The following is a 15,420-nucleotide window of genomic DNA, read 5'->3' on the forward strand; positions in this document are numbered from 1 at the left end:
TTCTTTGTGAACCATTCCCCAGCTCACTATTGACCATTGTTTTTAGCTCCACCCTCAGGGAGATCATGCTTTTCCATCATTCTCCTTGGCCACTTTTGAAGAAGACATCAAACAAAATGCCTTTATAGTGACTGATAGCTTTCTCAGCATGCTCCGCCTGCAGAAAGTTCAGGACCCAGCATCACTGTCTTTCAGTCTACTGTGTTGGTGCTTTTGTCAATACCACTCTCAAAATTTTTGTGGATATCTTAGTCCTTTGGGCTATTGCAATAGAATACCACAGACTGGGTGGCTTATAAACAACAGAAATTTATTCCCACAGTTCTAGAGGATGGAAGTCCAAGACAAGGTGCCAGCATGGTTGGTTCTGGTGATGGCCCTCCTTCAGGTTAGTTGGCCCTGCCAACTTCTCACTGTGTCCTCACAAGGTAGAAAGGGCAAGGGAGGTTTTTCATTCCTCTTTTATGAGTGCTAATCTTACTATTCATAATGGCTTCACCCTCATGACCTAATCACCCCCAAAGACCTACCTCCAAATACCATTATCTTGGGATTAGGATTTGAACATATGAGTTTGGTTGGGTAGAGGGGAACAAACATTCACACCTTAGCAGTGGGTTTTCCCTGTATTTGATTCCATGTGCCAAAAACTCTATGTGCCAGAACCACACCCAAAATTCTTTTCAAGACATGTCTCTGGATTTACTTTGGGCACATTAGGCTTCTACAGAAACATACTCTGAACCTTTATAGGAGCACCCATTTTTAAAAAGATTTTATTTATTTATTCATGAGAGACAAAGAGAGAGAGAGAGAGAGAGAGGCAGAGACATAGGCAGAGGAAGAAGCAGGCTCCACGCAGGGAGCCCAATGTGGGACTTGACCCTGGGACTCCAGGATCATGCCCTGGGCCGAAGGCAGGTGCTAAATCGCTGAGCCACCCAGGGATCCCCTATCCAGCTGCAAGGATCTACGAGGTGCCACCCTAACAAAGTACGTCACACCTACATCTTCAGTTGATATTTACCCTCAGCCCATGTCTTACTGCCAAGTTTTAGACATGGGCTTCTTCCTGAGGTTATGTGGGGACTGGCCTCACACTTGATTGATTTAGAAACAGTCTTATCTTCCAATGCTGTAACTTTTTCACTCTCACCATTGATTCTAAATTCAGCTTGCAAATTGGTCATTTTATTTTTTAATAAAGATTTTTAAAGAGGTTTTTATTTTTTTAATATTTTTTGGTTTTTATTTTTTAAAAGATTTTATTTATTTATTTATGAGAGACAGAAAGAGAGAGACAGAGACATAGGCAGAGGGAGAAGCAGGCTCCCTGCGGGGAGCCTGATGCGGGACTCAATCCCAGGACTCCAGGATCATGACCTGAGCTGAAGGCAGATGCTCAACCTTTGAGCCACCCAGTGCCCAAAAGATTTTATTTCAGAGAATTTTCAATAAATATTTTATTTATGTATTTGAAAGAGAGAGAGAGAGAGTGTGTGTGTGTGTGTGTACACAATTGTGCATTAGTAGTGGGGAGGGACAGAGGAAAAGGGAGAAGCAGGCTTCCTGTTGAACAGGGAACCTGATATGGAGCTCTGATCCCAGGACCCTGGCATCATGACCTTAGTCGAAGGCAGACACTTAACTGACTGAGCCATTTAGGTGCCCCACAAACTGGTCATTTTGTGAGTGCATTTTTGTGTGCATGCGGTAGAACCCTATCAAGTGAAGCTAGAAGCAACCAGCCCATGTTTTCAACATTTGCCTTATTCTTTTCGCTCAATGATGCAAAGTTCATTAGATAGTTTTTTTCTCATAAATTACTTGTAAGTTTACTAGGGTTGCCAAAACAAAGTACCAAAGACTGGGAGGCTGAAACATCAGAAATTTATTTTCTCACAGTTCTGGAGGCTAGAAGTTAAAAAAAAAAAAACAAGCATGTCAGCAGCATTGTTTCTCCTGAGGTCCTTCTCCTTGGATTATAAATGGCCTTCATTTCCCTATGTCGTCACATGGCCATTTCTGCATCTGTTTCCTAATCTCTTAAGGACCAGTCAGATTGGGTTAGGCCCATCCAAACAACATCATTTAATTTAATCACCTCTTTAAAAACCCTGTGTCCAAATACAGATGCATTCTGAGATATTAGAGGTTAGGACTTCAACATATGAATTTTGGGGGGACATAATTTAGCCCATAATATTTACCAGAGGCTATTTTGTCAATTAATAATATAGATCTCCATTTTTTCAACTTTGTTTTAAACAGGTTCTTACTACCCCACTGCCTGGTCCCAAACCAATGCCATATATTTGTAGGTTTTGTCATATAAGTACATCACTTCTAAGAACCAATTTCTGGGGAAGCCCGGGTGGCTCAGTGGTTTAGCGCCGCCTTCGGCCCAGGGTCTGATCCTGGAGAACCGGGATCGAGTCCCATGTCGGGCTCCCTGCATGGAGCCTGCTTCTCCCTCTGCCTCTCTCTCTCTCTCTCTCTGTCTCATGAATAAATAAATAAAATCTTAAAAAAAAGAACCAATTTCTGTATCCATCAGTATTACCAGAATAAGGCAATTACCACATTGTCACAACAATGTAACAATCTCAACCTCTCTGTGACTTATGCTTAAAACTACATTTACTAAAAAACAAAACAAAACAAAAAAAACTACATTTACTTTTGTTTAAAAGATTTTATTCATTTATTCATGAGACACACACAGAGAGAAAGAGAGAGAGAGAGAGAGAGCAGAGATACAGGCAGAGGGAGAAACAGGCTCTATGCAGGGAGCCCGACGTGGGACTAGATCCCAGGTCTCCAGGATCATGCCCTGGGCTGAAGGCAGTGCTAAACTGCTGAGCCACCTGGGCTGCCCTACTTCAAAAAAAAAAAAAATTAAATCTCACTGTAGATCTGTGGCTTGGTTGGGGTTTGGATGATCTTGGCTAATCTTGCTTCAGGCTTCAGATTGGGGTTGATTCTTCTCTACATGCTCCATTCTGAGCTTCAAGCTGAAAAGGCTGGGACTCATGGATGCAGCAGAAGTGCAAGAGTGCACACCAAACAATGCAGGACATTAAAAACCTCTGTTTCTATCATGCCTGCTAACCCCCAATGAGCTGAAGAAAGTCACAGGGGCAAATCTGAAACCAAGGGATGAAGAGGCACTTTCAGTTCATGAGAAAACCATGGCAAGACTATGGATGAGTCCTATTGCAGAGAATTAAGACATGGGACCATTCAATCTACTATAAATCTAACCTCTTTGTACACGTTTCTCAGATGATGCTTGAATTTTGACCTGATAATACCTTAAATCCATTTATTCCACTCCTAAATTACATACTATGATTCTCATATATTTTAATTTTGATTTTTTTAATAATTCTGATATTTTTAATCCCAGAAGGCATTATTATTTTGTACTATACAGGTAACTTTCATTTAGATTACACATTTTCTTCTTGAATTTTATTCTTCCTATATTTCTGATTCACCATTTGAGATAATTTTTTTTTTTTTTTTGCCTGGAGAAAATCTAGTAGTGTTTTGGGAGGGGGGGGTCAGGTCTACTGGTAATGAATTTCCCCAGATCTCATTTGTCTGCAAATATCATTTCCTTTATATTCCTAAAGGGCTTTTTTTTCAAATATAAAATCTAGGTTAGCAGGACTTTTTTTTTCTTCACACTTTGAAGGTATGATTCTTCTGTGTTCTGGCTTCTATTGTTTGAGAAGTCAGTTCTCAGCTTAGTTACTGCTCCTTAGAAAGTAATCTGTCTTTTCACTCCGGCTGTTTCTAGATTTGTTTGTCTGAAGTTTTCAGCAGTTTTACTATGACATGCCTAAGTGTGGTTTGCTTTGTACCAATTCTGACTGAAGTCATAATGCTTCTGGAACCTGAGGCTTCATGGATTGCAACAATTTAAAAACCCTAAGCCGTTATTTCTTCAGACATTGCTTCTGCTTCATTCTCTCCACTTCAAAGACTCCAATTTCACATATGTTAGACCTTGGTACTGTAGCCTCCATATTCATCTATATTCTGTATTTTCTATCCTATTCTCTCTGTGCTTTAATTTGGATATATTCCTCTGACCTAAGTCTAACTTTATTTATTTATTTATTTTTAAGTAATTCTTAAAAAAATTTTTTATTGGAGTTCAATTTAACAACATATAACATAACACCCAGTGCTCATCCAGTAAAGTCCCTCCCTCAGTGCCCATCACCCAGTCATCTCATCCGCCCACCCACCTCCCCTTCCACTACCCCTTGTTCATTTCCCAGAGTTAGGAGTCTTACATGTGCTGTCACCCTCACTGATATTTCCCACTCATTTTCTCTCCTTTCCCCTTTATTCCCTTTCACTATTTTTATATTCCCCAAATAAATGAGACCATATGTTTGTCCTTCTCCTATTGCTAAGTCTAGCTTTATTAGTTTCCTCGTTTCAGCAATGTATAACTTGCTAACAAACACTATCCACTGAATTTTTTTTACTTCAGTTATATTTTTCAGTTATAGAATTTTCATTTGGTTCTTACAGTTCACAGGTCTGATAAAATTCTCAATATTGGGAATCCCTGGGTGGCTCAGCGGTTTGGTGCCTACCTTTGGCCTGGGGCCCGATCCTGAGATCCTGGGATCGAGTCCCCCATCGGGCTCCCGACGTGGAGCCTGCTTCTCCCTCTGCCTGTGTCTCTGCCTCTCTCTCTCTCTGTCTATTATGAATAAATAAATAAATAAATAAATAAATATTTTTAAAAAAATGCTCATTCTTGTCTTTCATCCTCTTAACCATATTAAGCACAGCCCTTAAAAGTCTTTGGGAAACCTGAATTACTTCAATCCTCTACAGATATGTTTTTCTGTTATTTCTCTTGTTTTACAATCATTTGTCTTATCTCCTTGGATGCCTACTTCTTATTGAGCACGATCACTGCATATGAACAATAGTAGAAATGATGTGAGGCCTATCATGAGGCTATCTCTCTCCCAAGAGAATTTATGTTTACTGCTGGCAAGGACAGGTATGATCTGAATGGCATCCCAAACAATTCATGATCCCCAGCAATACATTAGGGTACCTCCTTGGTGGTTCCCAGACTTAAACTTTCTCCATCTAGGGCATAAATGTGATAAAAATGCTGCTCAGGGTCCTAGCTTTTCAACCATTCCTCTGGATTTGGCAGATGCCTCTCAAGAAAGATCATCCCAAATGAGAGGCTGACCTCTCATTTCCTTTTTCTCTTGGATATTGGCTTCATAATTATTCATTCCCTTGTTAGTTCTCTGGTGCTCTCTGGAAACAGAAGTCCTCCATGGGCTTTTTAATTTCATTTATCTGAAAGCCACACGGGAATTTCAATTTGGATATAACATGTTTTCTGTGCCAGTTATTAAGTTTTGTCTTTCAGTTCCATCTTCCCTTCCCCTTATATAAACTGTATTGTGGTGCTGGGGCTGAGACTCTGGAAACAAGTATTTTTGTGCTGGCAGATATTTCATTAGACTCTGCCTGTAAGGACACTGGTGAATGACTACAGGACCTGTTCCTGTGAACATCGTCTCAGCTACACTTCAACCAGACAGGGCAAATTCTTCCCACAGCAGAGGCTGAATCCAGTCTGAAGTTTTTCAAAGACTTGCAGAATCAACCTCAGTGCCCCTCTTCCTTGGAACTTTGCCTCCTGGCCCCACTGCCCCTCACTAGCCATGTACATGAGTCCTGGAGAGACCCTCCTCTAGGTTTAGAAACCTTGGCTCTAGCTGGCCGACCCCTCTCCCCAGAAGCCTGAGTTCCAGATCTCCAGTGGCCTTCCTCTAAGTTGGAATATTTTCAGGTTCTTTCTGTTTATCCTTGAGCTCTACGAGTGGTAGCTAATTCCTTCCTGCACTTGTACCTCCATAGTAACTTGGAGTCCTTGTTTTACCCTTCTAGCTATTTAGTTAATAAGGTTAATTTCATGTCAACTGTTGTTTATATTCATTTCCCTCTGTTCAAATAACGAGTGTGGTTTCTGTCTCCTGATTGAATTCTGACTGTTCCCATCCTTGTCCTTCCTTTATTCTAATTTTATTTACCTCACAACATGATTAGATAATTCTGGGCCCACTTACAATATTGTGGCAAGGCTTTGCTGTCCTCTACTACATTTTGCATTTCTAGAAATTTCATTTATTTCTTTTTCAAATCTGCTTGGTCATTCTTTATAGTTTGAGGTTTCCTGGATGTATTTTCCCACAAGTAGTTTATTTTTTAAAGACTTTATTTATTTATTCATGAGAGAGAGAGGCAGAGATACAGGCAGAGGGAGAAACAGGGTCCATGCAGGGAGCCCGATGTGGGACTCGATCCTGGGACTCCAGGATCATGTCCTGGGCCGAAAGCAGGCGCCAAACCACTGAGCCACCCAGGGATCCCACCCACAAGTATTTTAAAGCTGTTGTTTAGGTCTCTTTACATATTGAGTATAGTAATTTAAAAGTTGTTTGTAATAATCTCATTTTCTCAACCTCTTTGAGTCTGTATCTGCTTCTTGGTCTTCCTGGTTCTTTCTTGTGGTGCCTTGTTTCTCTGAGTGTCTGGCTGGCTGGCTGGCTGGCTATTTATTTTTACCATGAACTGCTAACCTTCCTTGGATTTTATTTGTAGGATGAAGGTCTGCAAGAACAACCGCAGAATAGATACCCTAGATAGAACACGAAAGTGCACATGCATCAATATCACTAAATTACTCTCTTCATATCCCTCTGCCACATTACCCAAGTTTTTGCCCTGTGGATAGGTACAACATTAATATACAAAAATATGTAAATTTACAAATATATATATGCAAGTCACTGAACAGTGGTGAGAAAACTAGAACCCTTCTTTTTTTAAAATATTTTATTTATTTATTTATTCATGAGAGACACAGAGAAAGAGAGAGAGGCAGAGACACAGGCAGAGGAAGAAGCAGGCTCCATGCAGAGAGCCCGATGTGGGACTCGATCCGGGGACTCCAGGATCACACCCGGGGCTGAAGGCAGGCAGTCAACCGCTGAGCCACCCAGGGACCCCCTCAAATCCTTAAATCAAGAATTTTCAGTTCCTTTATAAGTATAGACACACAGCGAGGTCTAAACTTATTAAAAATCCTATTATTTTGCATAACCACAATTTTTTGAAATTCTTTCTTCTAGGATGTAAATTTTTAGTTTTGACCCCCAAAATGCCCCCTCCCTTATAAGGGGATGATGATTTAGGGAGCAATACTATTAATAGTAAAGAATTTATATGTTTGGTCTAAAGGGTACTTAGAGTCACAGGCATAATTGCCAAAATGGAGAGATTTGAGTGTTATTACCCATAGCAAAAGCTGGCTGCAGTGTTAGATGGTGAGGCCAGACAGATGTTGAAAACAGCAGTCTGCAAAGGTCTTGCCTAATACTGAAAAAGAGATTTAATTTGAAAGAGAGCAGTCTTTATTCTTTAACATATTCTTGGATGACTAGATTATGAAGCTATTTTGCAAATAATTGCACAATCACCGTATTATTCACGGTAGAGTATTAATTTCTTAAAATTACCAGTGAGCAACGTGAAGCATACAGGGTATCGATTACAGTGTGGGAATGCATACACAGAATGCCAAAGGCTTTCCCTTCCCTGACAAACCTCCTTTATGCAGCTGAGCCATCTGCATGCAAAACACGTCTTCAAATGGTGCCTCAGAAAACAACTAACCGCTGGGCAAAGCAGGTGTGGGCTCTAGTTCCGGATCTGCTACTACTATTGTGCTACCACAGACAGCCCAGGTGACCCTCAGTGGCCTTTGGTTGTTCATCTAATGCTAGATGTGATTTTGGCAGGCTCTTTGCCCTGAAATTCCCATACAGCACATTCTATGGAGATTGCATGAGGCAGGAAAGACGCTCCCTACAGAAGTGAGGGCTGAGCCTCGAGCAGACACACTCATCTGCACCCATACTTCCCAGACTCCTTTCACAGTGTTTTAGGCACATCTGTACCTAGAGGAAAAAAAAAAAAGAGTATTCCTGAATTCAACTGTCCAGAGTTTGAGGTAGAACTTTCCCCACTGCCCGCCACCCTACACACAGGAGGCTCTAGGCAAGGGCAGTCCAGGAACTTGGTTTACCTCTTCTGAAAACCCCATACCTCGGAACTTGCGGAGGGCAGCCAGCGCCTGGTCCCTGTCCTCACACACCCGCTCTGAGCACTGGCTCACTGGGACCAGAGACTCCATCCACCTTCAGGAGCACACCAGTTCTGGGCAGCTGCGGGGAGCAGCCCCTGCCTGTTCCATGCACACCTGCCCCAGGCACTGGCCTGAGGGTTGGCCCAGAACCCCTCCACCTTCTCCTGCACATTTGCGGGGGGTACCAGCTGGGAGTTGGCCCGGAACCCCTCCATCTTCTCCTGCACAACTGCTCAGGGCACCAGCTGGGGGCTGGCCTGAGACCCCTGCACCTTCTCCCACACACCTGCGCAGGGCACCAGCTGAGAATTGGCCCAAGACCTCTGCACCTTCCCGTGCACACCTGCCTGGGTCACCAGCTGGGGGTTGGTCCGGGACCCCTGCACCTTCCCGTGCACACCTGCCCGGGACACCAGCTGGGGATTGGCCCGGGACCCTGCCACTTTCTCGTGCACAACTGCCTAGGGAACCAGCTGGGAGTTGGTCCGGAACCCCTCCACCTTCTTGTGCACAACTGCCCAGGACACCAGCTGCGGGCTGGCCCCGGACCTCTGCACCTTCCCCGCACACCTGCCTGGGACACCACCAGCTGGGAGTTGGCCCGGGCCCCCTGCACCTTCCCGCGCACACCTGCCCGGGACCCTTGAATCTTCCCGCGCACAACTGTCCGGGACACCAACTGGGAGTTGGCCCGGGACCCTTGCACCTTCTCGCGCACACCTGCCCGGGACCCTTGCACCTTCCCGCGCACACCTGCCCGGGACCCTTGCACCTTCTCGCGCACACCTGCCCGGGACCCTTGCACCTTCTCGCGCACACCTGCCCGGGACCCTGCACCTTCCCGCGCACACCTGCCCGGGACACCAGCTGGGGGTTGGCCCGGGCCCCCTGCACCTTCCCGCGCACACCTGCCTCCCCAGCGCAGACGGGTTCCTGCCCCGGAGAGCTGGAAGTGCGGCTACGCGAGGGACTACTTTTCGCGGACCCTCTGGAGGCGGGCGGAGGGATCCCGCGTAGGGTCCATGCGGAGGCAGGCGCGTGCGGGACGCGGGATGGGGCACTGCGCCTGCGCGGCCGCCGCCGCCGCCGCCGCCGCCCGTCTGCCCGCGTGAGGGGAGCCGCCGCCGCCGCCGCCTCGGTTTGTGTCTCCGCCGCCGTCTCGGCCCCGCGCCCGCCATGGCGCAGATCCTCCCCATCCGCTTCCAGGAGCACTTCCAGGTGAGGCCCGGGCTCCGGCGCCGAGGCTGGGCGGGCTTCAGGGGGCGGGTCGCGCGCTCCGTCCTGTCAGCCGCGCCCCCCGCCGCCCCGCGGCCCCGCCGCCCCGCCTCCCGGGGGACCGGGCTGGAGACGCCGCCCGGCCGGCCGCCCAGACCCCGGCCCAGGCCCTGGACCCGGACCCCGACTCCCGCGGACGCAGACGCGGCCGGGCCAGGGCGGGGGCGGGCGGCCGGCGCGAGCGGCTCGCCGGGGGTGCTGGCCGCCGAGACCCGTTGTCCGGCGGCGACGGTAGAGCCCTGCGGGCGTTGGGACCCCGACCCCGGAGCCGGAGGGCGTGCTGGGAGCGCGGGGTGGGTGCGCCCCCAGACCGGCGAGCGGGGCACCCGGACTGCAGCGCGAGCTCTGCGACTCTAGAGCCCGTGCCTGAGCCTGATGCTCTCTCTCCGCCCCTCCATCCTTCCATCTGACTCTGCGTCTGTTGGCTCCCTGTCACTGGGGCGGCTTCGTGGGGGGAGGGTCGTCAAGCCGTGTGATCAGGGAGGAAGAGGCACCCTTCAATATGCAGTGACACCCCAAAAGTTTAGCTGTTTAGTGAGGTCGCAGTTTGTTATATCTCCTACTGTCCCAGTAGAGTTGTGTCTCAGGGAAATACAGATTGGGCTGCCTGTGTGTGACCGAGGATCGTGGACTGGCACGGTGCGCAGTGCTCTACTCCATGACAAGCCTGTGTCACCTGAGCGGTGATGTGATTCCCTTTTTACAGGTGAGGAGGCAGGGCTACATGAATACTTGCCATTGGCGCTGTGCTTTATGTAAAATCATCGCAATCCTGGGCTCCTGGGTGGCTCAGTCTGTTAAGCGTCTGACTCTTGATCTCAGCTCAGGTCTGGATCTCACCCTTGTGAGTTGGAGTTCCCTGTTGCTGGGCATAGAGCCGACTTAAAAAAAAAAAAATCATCACAATCCCATAAGATCCCTGTTTTCTAGTTGAGGAAACCAAGGCACAAAGATGTTAAATAAGTTGTCAAGGGGATCCCTGGGTGGCTCAGCGGCTTGGCGCCTGCCTTTAGCCCAGGGCGCCATCCTGGAGACCCGGGATCGAGTCCCGCGTGGGCCGGCGTGGAGCCTGCCTCTCCCTCTGCCTGTGTCTCTGCCTCCCTCTCTCTGTGTCTATCATGAATAAATAAATTAAAAATTTAAATAACTTGTCTAGTCATTTGGCAAATAAGAGCAGGATTCAGACTCAGGTCTTTTTTTTTTAAGGTTTTATTTATTTATTCATGAAAGGCACACAGAGAGGCAGAGACACAGGCAGAAGGAGAAGCAGGCTCCATGCAGGGAGCCCGATGTGGGAACTGATCCCGGTACCCCAGGATCATGGGTGGAAGGCAGGCGCTAAACCGCTGAGCCACACATGCATCCCTAGACTCAGGTCTTTGTGGCTAAATTGTGGTATTGCAAGGAATGTGGTGGATCGGAAGGTCTTTTTTTTTCTTTCTTTCTTTCTTTTTTCACAGCATAGAGCACTTCTTACTCTGTATCCAAATGGGAAAGGCCCTGGGAGTATAGTGACTGGCTAGATCCACCTATTATACAGATTGAAAACTTGATCCCTGAGTATTCCTCCATTGTCACTTGGTTAGTGATAACAGCAGCTGTAGTTGTGTGGAGGTAGAAGGTATCCTGAACGCCCATCTCTTGACAGTAATGTGAAATAGCAAAATACTACTGCTGCTGTTAATTAGAACAATGTAATAATATGTGCCATTTATTGAGCCATTTCTGCTGCTAGTCACTATATTGTGTATTTTATAAACCTCATTTAACTTAGTGTTTATCTAACTGGGGCACAGAGAGGGTAAGTAATAAAGGTAAAATTACACAGCTAGAAAGTGACAGCTTGGGTTCTAATCCTGATCTCTGACTCCAAAGCCTGTGCTTTAGCCACTAAATATGTTTTCTTCAGAAGGCAAGGAAGCAGTAACGCATTTTAAATTCCTATTGAAGTTCATAATGCCTTGAAGAGATATATTCTATTATCTGGAAACTACTTGTGCCTTGTTAGCATACAGGCTATGTAAATATGGTTTGTGGTCTCCAGCATTAACCAGCTGTTGAGGTTACTCTGCACTCCTTGTTTTTCTAGTTTGTACACTCTCCCTTAGCTGCACACATTTCAAAATTTCCGCTTGTTCCTTAAATCTCTGATCCCACTACTCCCCCTTGCTGGTAGCAGATGGTTGGAGAAACAGAAGCCATAAATGGGATATTCCTCACCTTCATGCCTGCAGTCTTGAAAACTTGTCTGTAGTTGCCCTTTTCTGCTTTCCTGTTATCTTAGAAGTGGGTTTTTCCCATTTTTTCCTTTGTGTTCTGGATCCTACATTCTTCCCCCTTTTAACAGGGCCTTACTCAGTAGCATCTTCTCTTTCCTTTGATTTCATCCATTCCCTTGTGGTGGCTTCTTCCATGTTTGTGTTTAACCATGCTCATATCTCTTCTGTCTTTACAGCAAACAAACTTCTCCCTCTCCCCTGTCCCCTTGAAGCTCTTACTTCACAGCTAGACATGAAAGAATCACCTTATGACTCCATCCCTTCCCTTATATTCCTCAATAATCTGCAGTCTGGTTTTTGCATCCACTCTTCCCCTGCATCTGTTGTTGCCAAGGTCACAAGTTGAAATGTAGACTTTTTTTGTAAAGGACCAGGTATATAGGTTAGGCCTTTGAGGGCCACATTGTGTCTCTTGTCACATATTTCCCATCCTCCCCTTTAAAAAAATCTTGTAAAAAGTGCAAAATCCACTTTTAGTTGGGCTATACAAAAAGTTTGTAGTTTGCTAAGCCCTGCTCAAAAAAAAAAAAAAGAAAAGAACTCAAATCCCAGCATTACAAACATCTACAGTTGACAATGTGCTTTACTGCCGCCTTATGACCCTTTTTCTGTTGCTTTTGCTAGTACCACAGTCTCCCAGGGTTTCTCCTATCTCTCTGCCCACAACCCAGTTTTCTTTGTGAGCTTCTCTTAGGCATAAGCCTGGGGTCTGTCTTGAGTCCCTTTATCTCTCTTTTTTTTTAAGATTTTATTTATTCATTCATGAGAGACACAGAGAGAGAGAGAGGCAGAGACACAGGCAGAGGGAGAAGCAGGCTCTGTGCAGGGAGCCCACGCGGAACTTGATCCCAGGACTCCAGGATCAGGCCCTGCGCCGAAGGCGATGCTAAACCGTCGAGCCACTTGGGCTGCCCTACCCTTTATCTCTTCATTCTGTATGCTCTACTGGGTGATTTATATGTATATCCATATGCTCAGTGTTCATAGGCAGGCTACATACTTTTGCTGATCCTCAGAGATACATGAAGGAGAGACAATAAAAGGCTCTGGTTAAGAGCACAGACTGAAGACCAATGGAAGGGTTTGTTTAAATCTGGACTCAGGCACATACAAGTGCATTTGGGCAATTTTTGTAACCTTTTTGTAAGTACATTTCTACATCTATAATATAAAGGTAAAAGGTACAGTTTTTACCTCATAGAGCTGTTGTGAGGTTTTGAGTTAATAAATGTGGTAAATGAAAAAAAATAAATGTGGTAAATGTAAGGTGTGGGACATAATTTTACAAAAAGTTTGTAAAATTTTTATTATGTCTGGTACATAATAAAACACTCTATTCTTGTTATTTGTTACTACCATGATGACAGCTGTCTGTTGGAGAAGGGCATTGGATCCATAGGTTCTTCAAACACATCACGTTCCAAATAGGGTTCCTCTTTTTCTCTAAATGTGTATCTTCTCCAGTTTCCAGCCAGGAACCTAGGAGACAGCCATGACTTCTCCCTAACTTGTTGATTCTTCCTCCTGTGTATTTTGGGCATTATTCTGCCACTTTGAGCATGACTGACATGACCCTGGACTATGCCAGCATTCCTCACCTAGATGGCTGCACTAACTTTGTCTCTGGTCCTCTACCTCCAGTCTAGCACACAGGCAAAGAGATCTTCTCAAAGGCTAAACATCTGCTTAAAGTTCGTCAGTGAATGCTTCCCTCTTGCTTCCAGGATGAAAATGCCAGACTCTCCAATGCCCTGTAAAGCTGTGCCTAATCCAGCACCTGCTCAGGTTTTTGCTGCTCCCCATCTTGTCCTTCAGGACCTTTTCTTACCTCTGGGCTTTTGCAGGTTATTGCCTCTTTCCAGAACATTCCTCCCTTCACTCTTATTACCCAGCCAAGTACTACTTAGCCTTCTGGTATCTATCTGCTTAAATGACAGGAAGGTGTCCGTGACATGTCAGAATTAGGAGTCCTTCCTGAGTGCCCCCATAGCTTTAGGGCTTCCCTCATGATGGCCCTAACCATATGGTATATAGGTCCCTACTGTACTGTAAGCTCAGGATCTCCTCCTATCTGCAGTTGTATTCCCACTGCCTGGTATATAACAGGCTTGAGATCTTTGAAGGAATGGAACCCAATCTCATATTAAAATGTATAATCAATAACTAATTATAATGTAGATTGTCTAATGATACAGTTTGTAGGCTTTTCCAGGCCCTCCATATAGCTCACCTGTGACCAATTTATTCTTAAGTCTATTTTATTAAGAATACTCCTGCTACAGGCAGCCCGGGTGGCTCAGCCGTTCAGTGCCGCCTTCAGCCCAGGGTGTGTGATCCTGGAGGCCCAGGGTCGAGTCCCATGTCGGGCTCCCTGCATGGAGCCTGCTTCTGTCTCTGCCTGTGTGTGTGTGTCATGAATAAATTAATTAATTAAAAAAAAAAAAAGAATACTCCTGCTAGGGGTGCCTGGGTGGTTCAGTTGGTTAAGCATCTGCCTTCAGCTCAGGTTGTGATCTCAGGATCCTGGCATCAAGCCCTGCATCGGGCTTCCTGCTTTGGGGGGGGGTCTGCTTTTCCCTCTCCCTCTGCTCCTACCCCCCAACCCTGGTTGTTGCTCTTTCTAAATAAATAAATAGATAAATAAATAAAATCTTAAAAAATATACTCCTGCTTATATCACTGACATTTTTTTTTCTGCCCCTACCCTGTGTCTACCATATTATCACTTTACATTTTATGAATCTTATTATTTTTTTCTGTTTTTAATTTTGGTTTCTTTCATATGAAAATTCTTGGGCCAGATTTTCCCTAGAGGAAAAACAATAGTTTTATAATGGTCAGTTGGAAAATAGAAATCAGTGTATAGCAGGGCACCTAGATGGCTCAGTCAATTGGGTCTCCAACTCTTGATTTCAGCTGGGGGTCGTGATCTCAGGGTCATGGGATCAAGCCCCACGAGAGGCTTCATGCAAAGTAGGTGGGAGAATCTGCTTGGGATTCTCCCTCTCCTCCTCCCCCCGCCCCCTCGTGCATTCACCCCCTCTCTCTGTCTCTCTAAGATAAATCTTTAAAAAAGAAAAAAATGGGTGCCTGGGTGGCTCAGTGGTTGAGCGTCTGCCTTTGGCTCAGGGCGTGATCCTGGAGTCCCAGGATCGAGTCCCACATTGGGCTCCCCACATAGAGCCTGCTTCTCCCTCTGTGTCTCTGCTTCTCTCTCTGTGTCTCTCATGAATAAATAAATAAAATCTTTTTTTAAAAAAAAAAGAAAAAAATTAGTGTATAGGAACTTTTATTCTACAAAGAACCTTTCAGAAATGTACCAAGAGCAGAAGCTGCACTTCTAGATCTAATGCATTGTAATAAAGCATCCTTCAACTTCAGCTTGGGATGTTACAATTTATATGAATTTATTTATCCTGTCACCCTGATTTTGAGAGGAGTACTTATCCTGCAGAAATATTTTTCTTATATGTACTATTTTAACTTTTTTATATTCCAATATCTAAGTTTGAAAGTTGTTGCTCTTTATGCTAGAATGGAAAAAAGCAAAAGAGCTAAGAAACAATGACACCTTAATTCAGAAGAGGAATAGTTATTTGAAAGAGTTTTGAAGTGTGACACAGCTCAATACACAAAGAACATATAAATGCATTCCCTTAG

At 45.2% G+C, this 15,420-nt stretch overlaps 1 protein-coding gene across 3 annotated transcripts in view; it reads left to right on the plus strand.

Annotated features, from left to right (window-relative positions):
• The first annotated feature begins 9,291 nt into the window (after window positions 1-9,291).
• CLTCL1 (clathrin heavy chain like 1) overlaps window positions 9,292-15,420 on the plus strand; it is a 95,046-nt gene continuing 88,917 nt past the window's right edge. For 2 of the 3 annotated variants that reach the window (XM_038575908.1, XM_038575906.1), the window contains exon 1: window positions 10,125-10,187. In XM_038575908.1, the coding sequence (XP_038431836.1) occupies window positions 10,140-10,187 (48 nt within the window). In that variant the 5' untranslated portion in view covers window positions 10,125-10,139. Of the gene's footprint in view, window positions 9,425-10,124; window positions 10,188-15,420 lie in introns of those variants that run through there. The other variant, XM_038575907.1, reaches the window with a different exon arrangement.

This window comes from Canis lupus, chromosome 26, assembly GCF_011100685.1.
Source record: "Canis lupus familiaris isolate Mischka breed German Shepherd chromosome 26, alternate assembly UU_Cfam_GSD_1.0, whole genome shotgun sequence".
NCBI classification, from domain to species: Eukaryota; Metazoa; Chordata; class Mammalia; order Carnivora; family Canidae; genus Canis; species Canis lupus.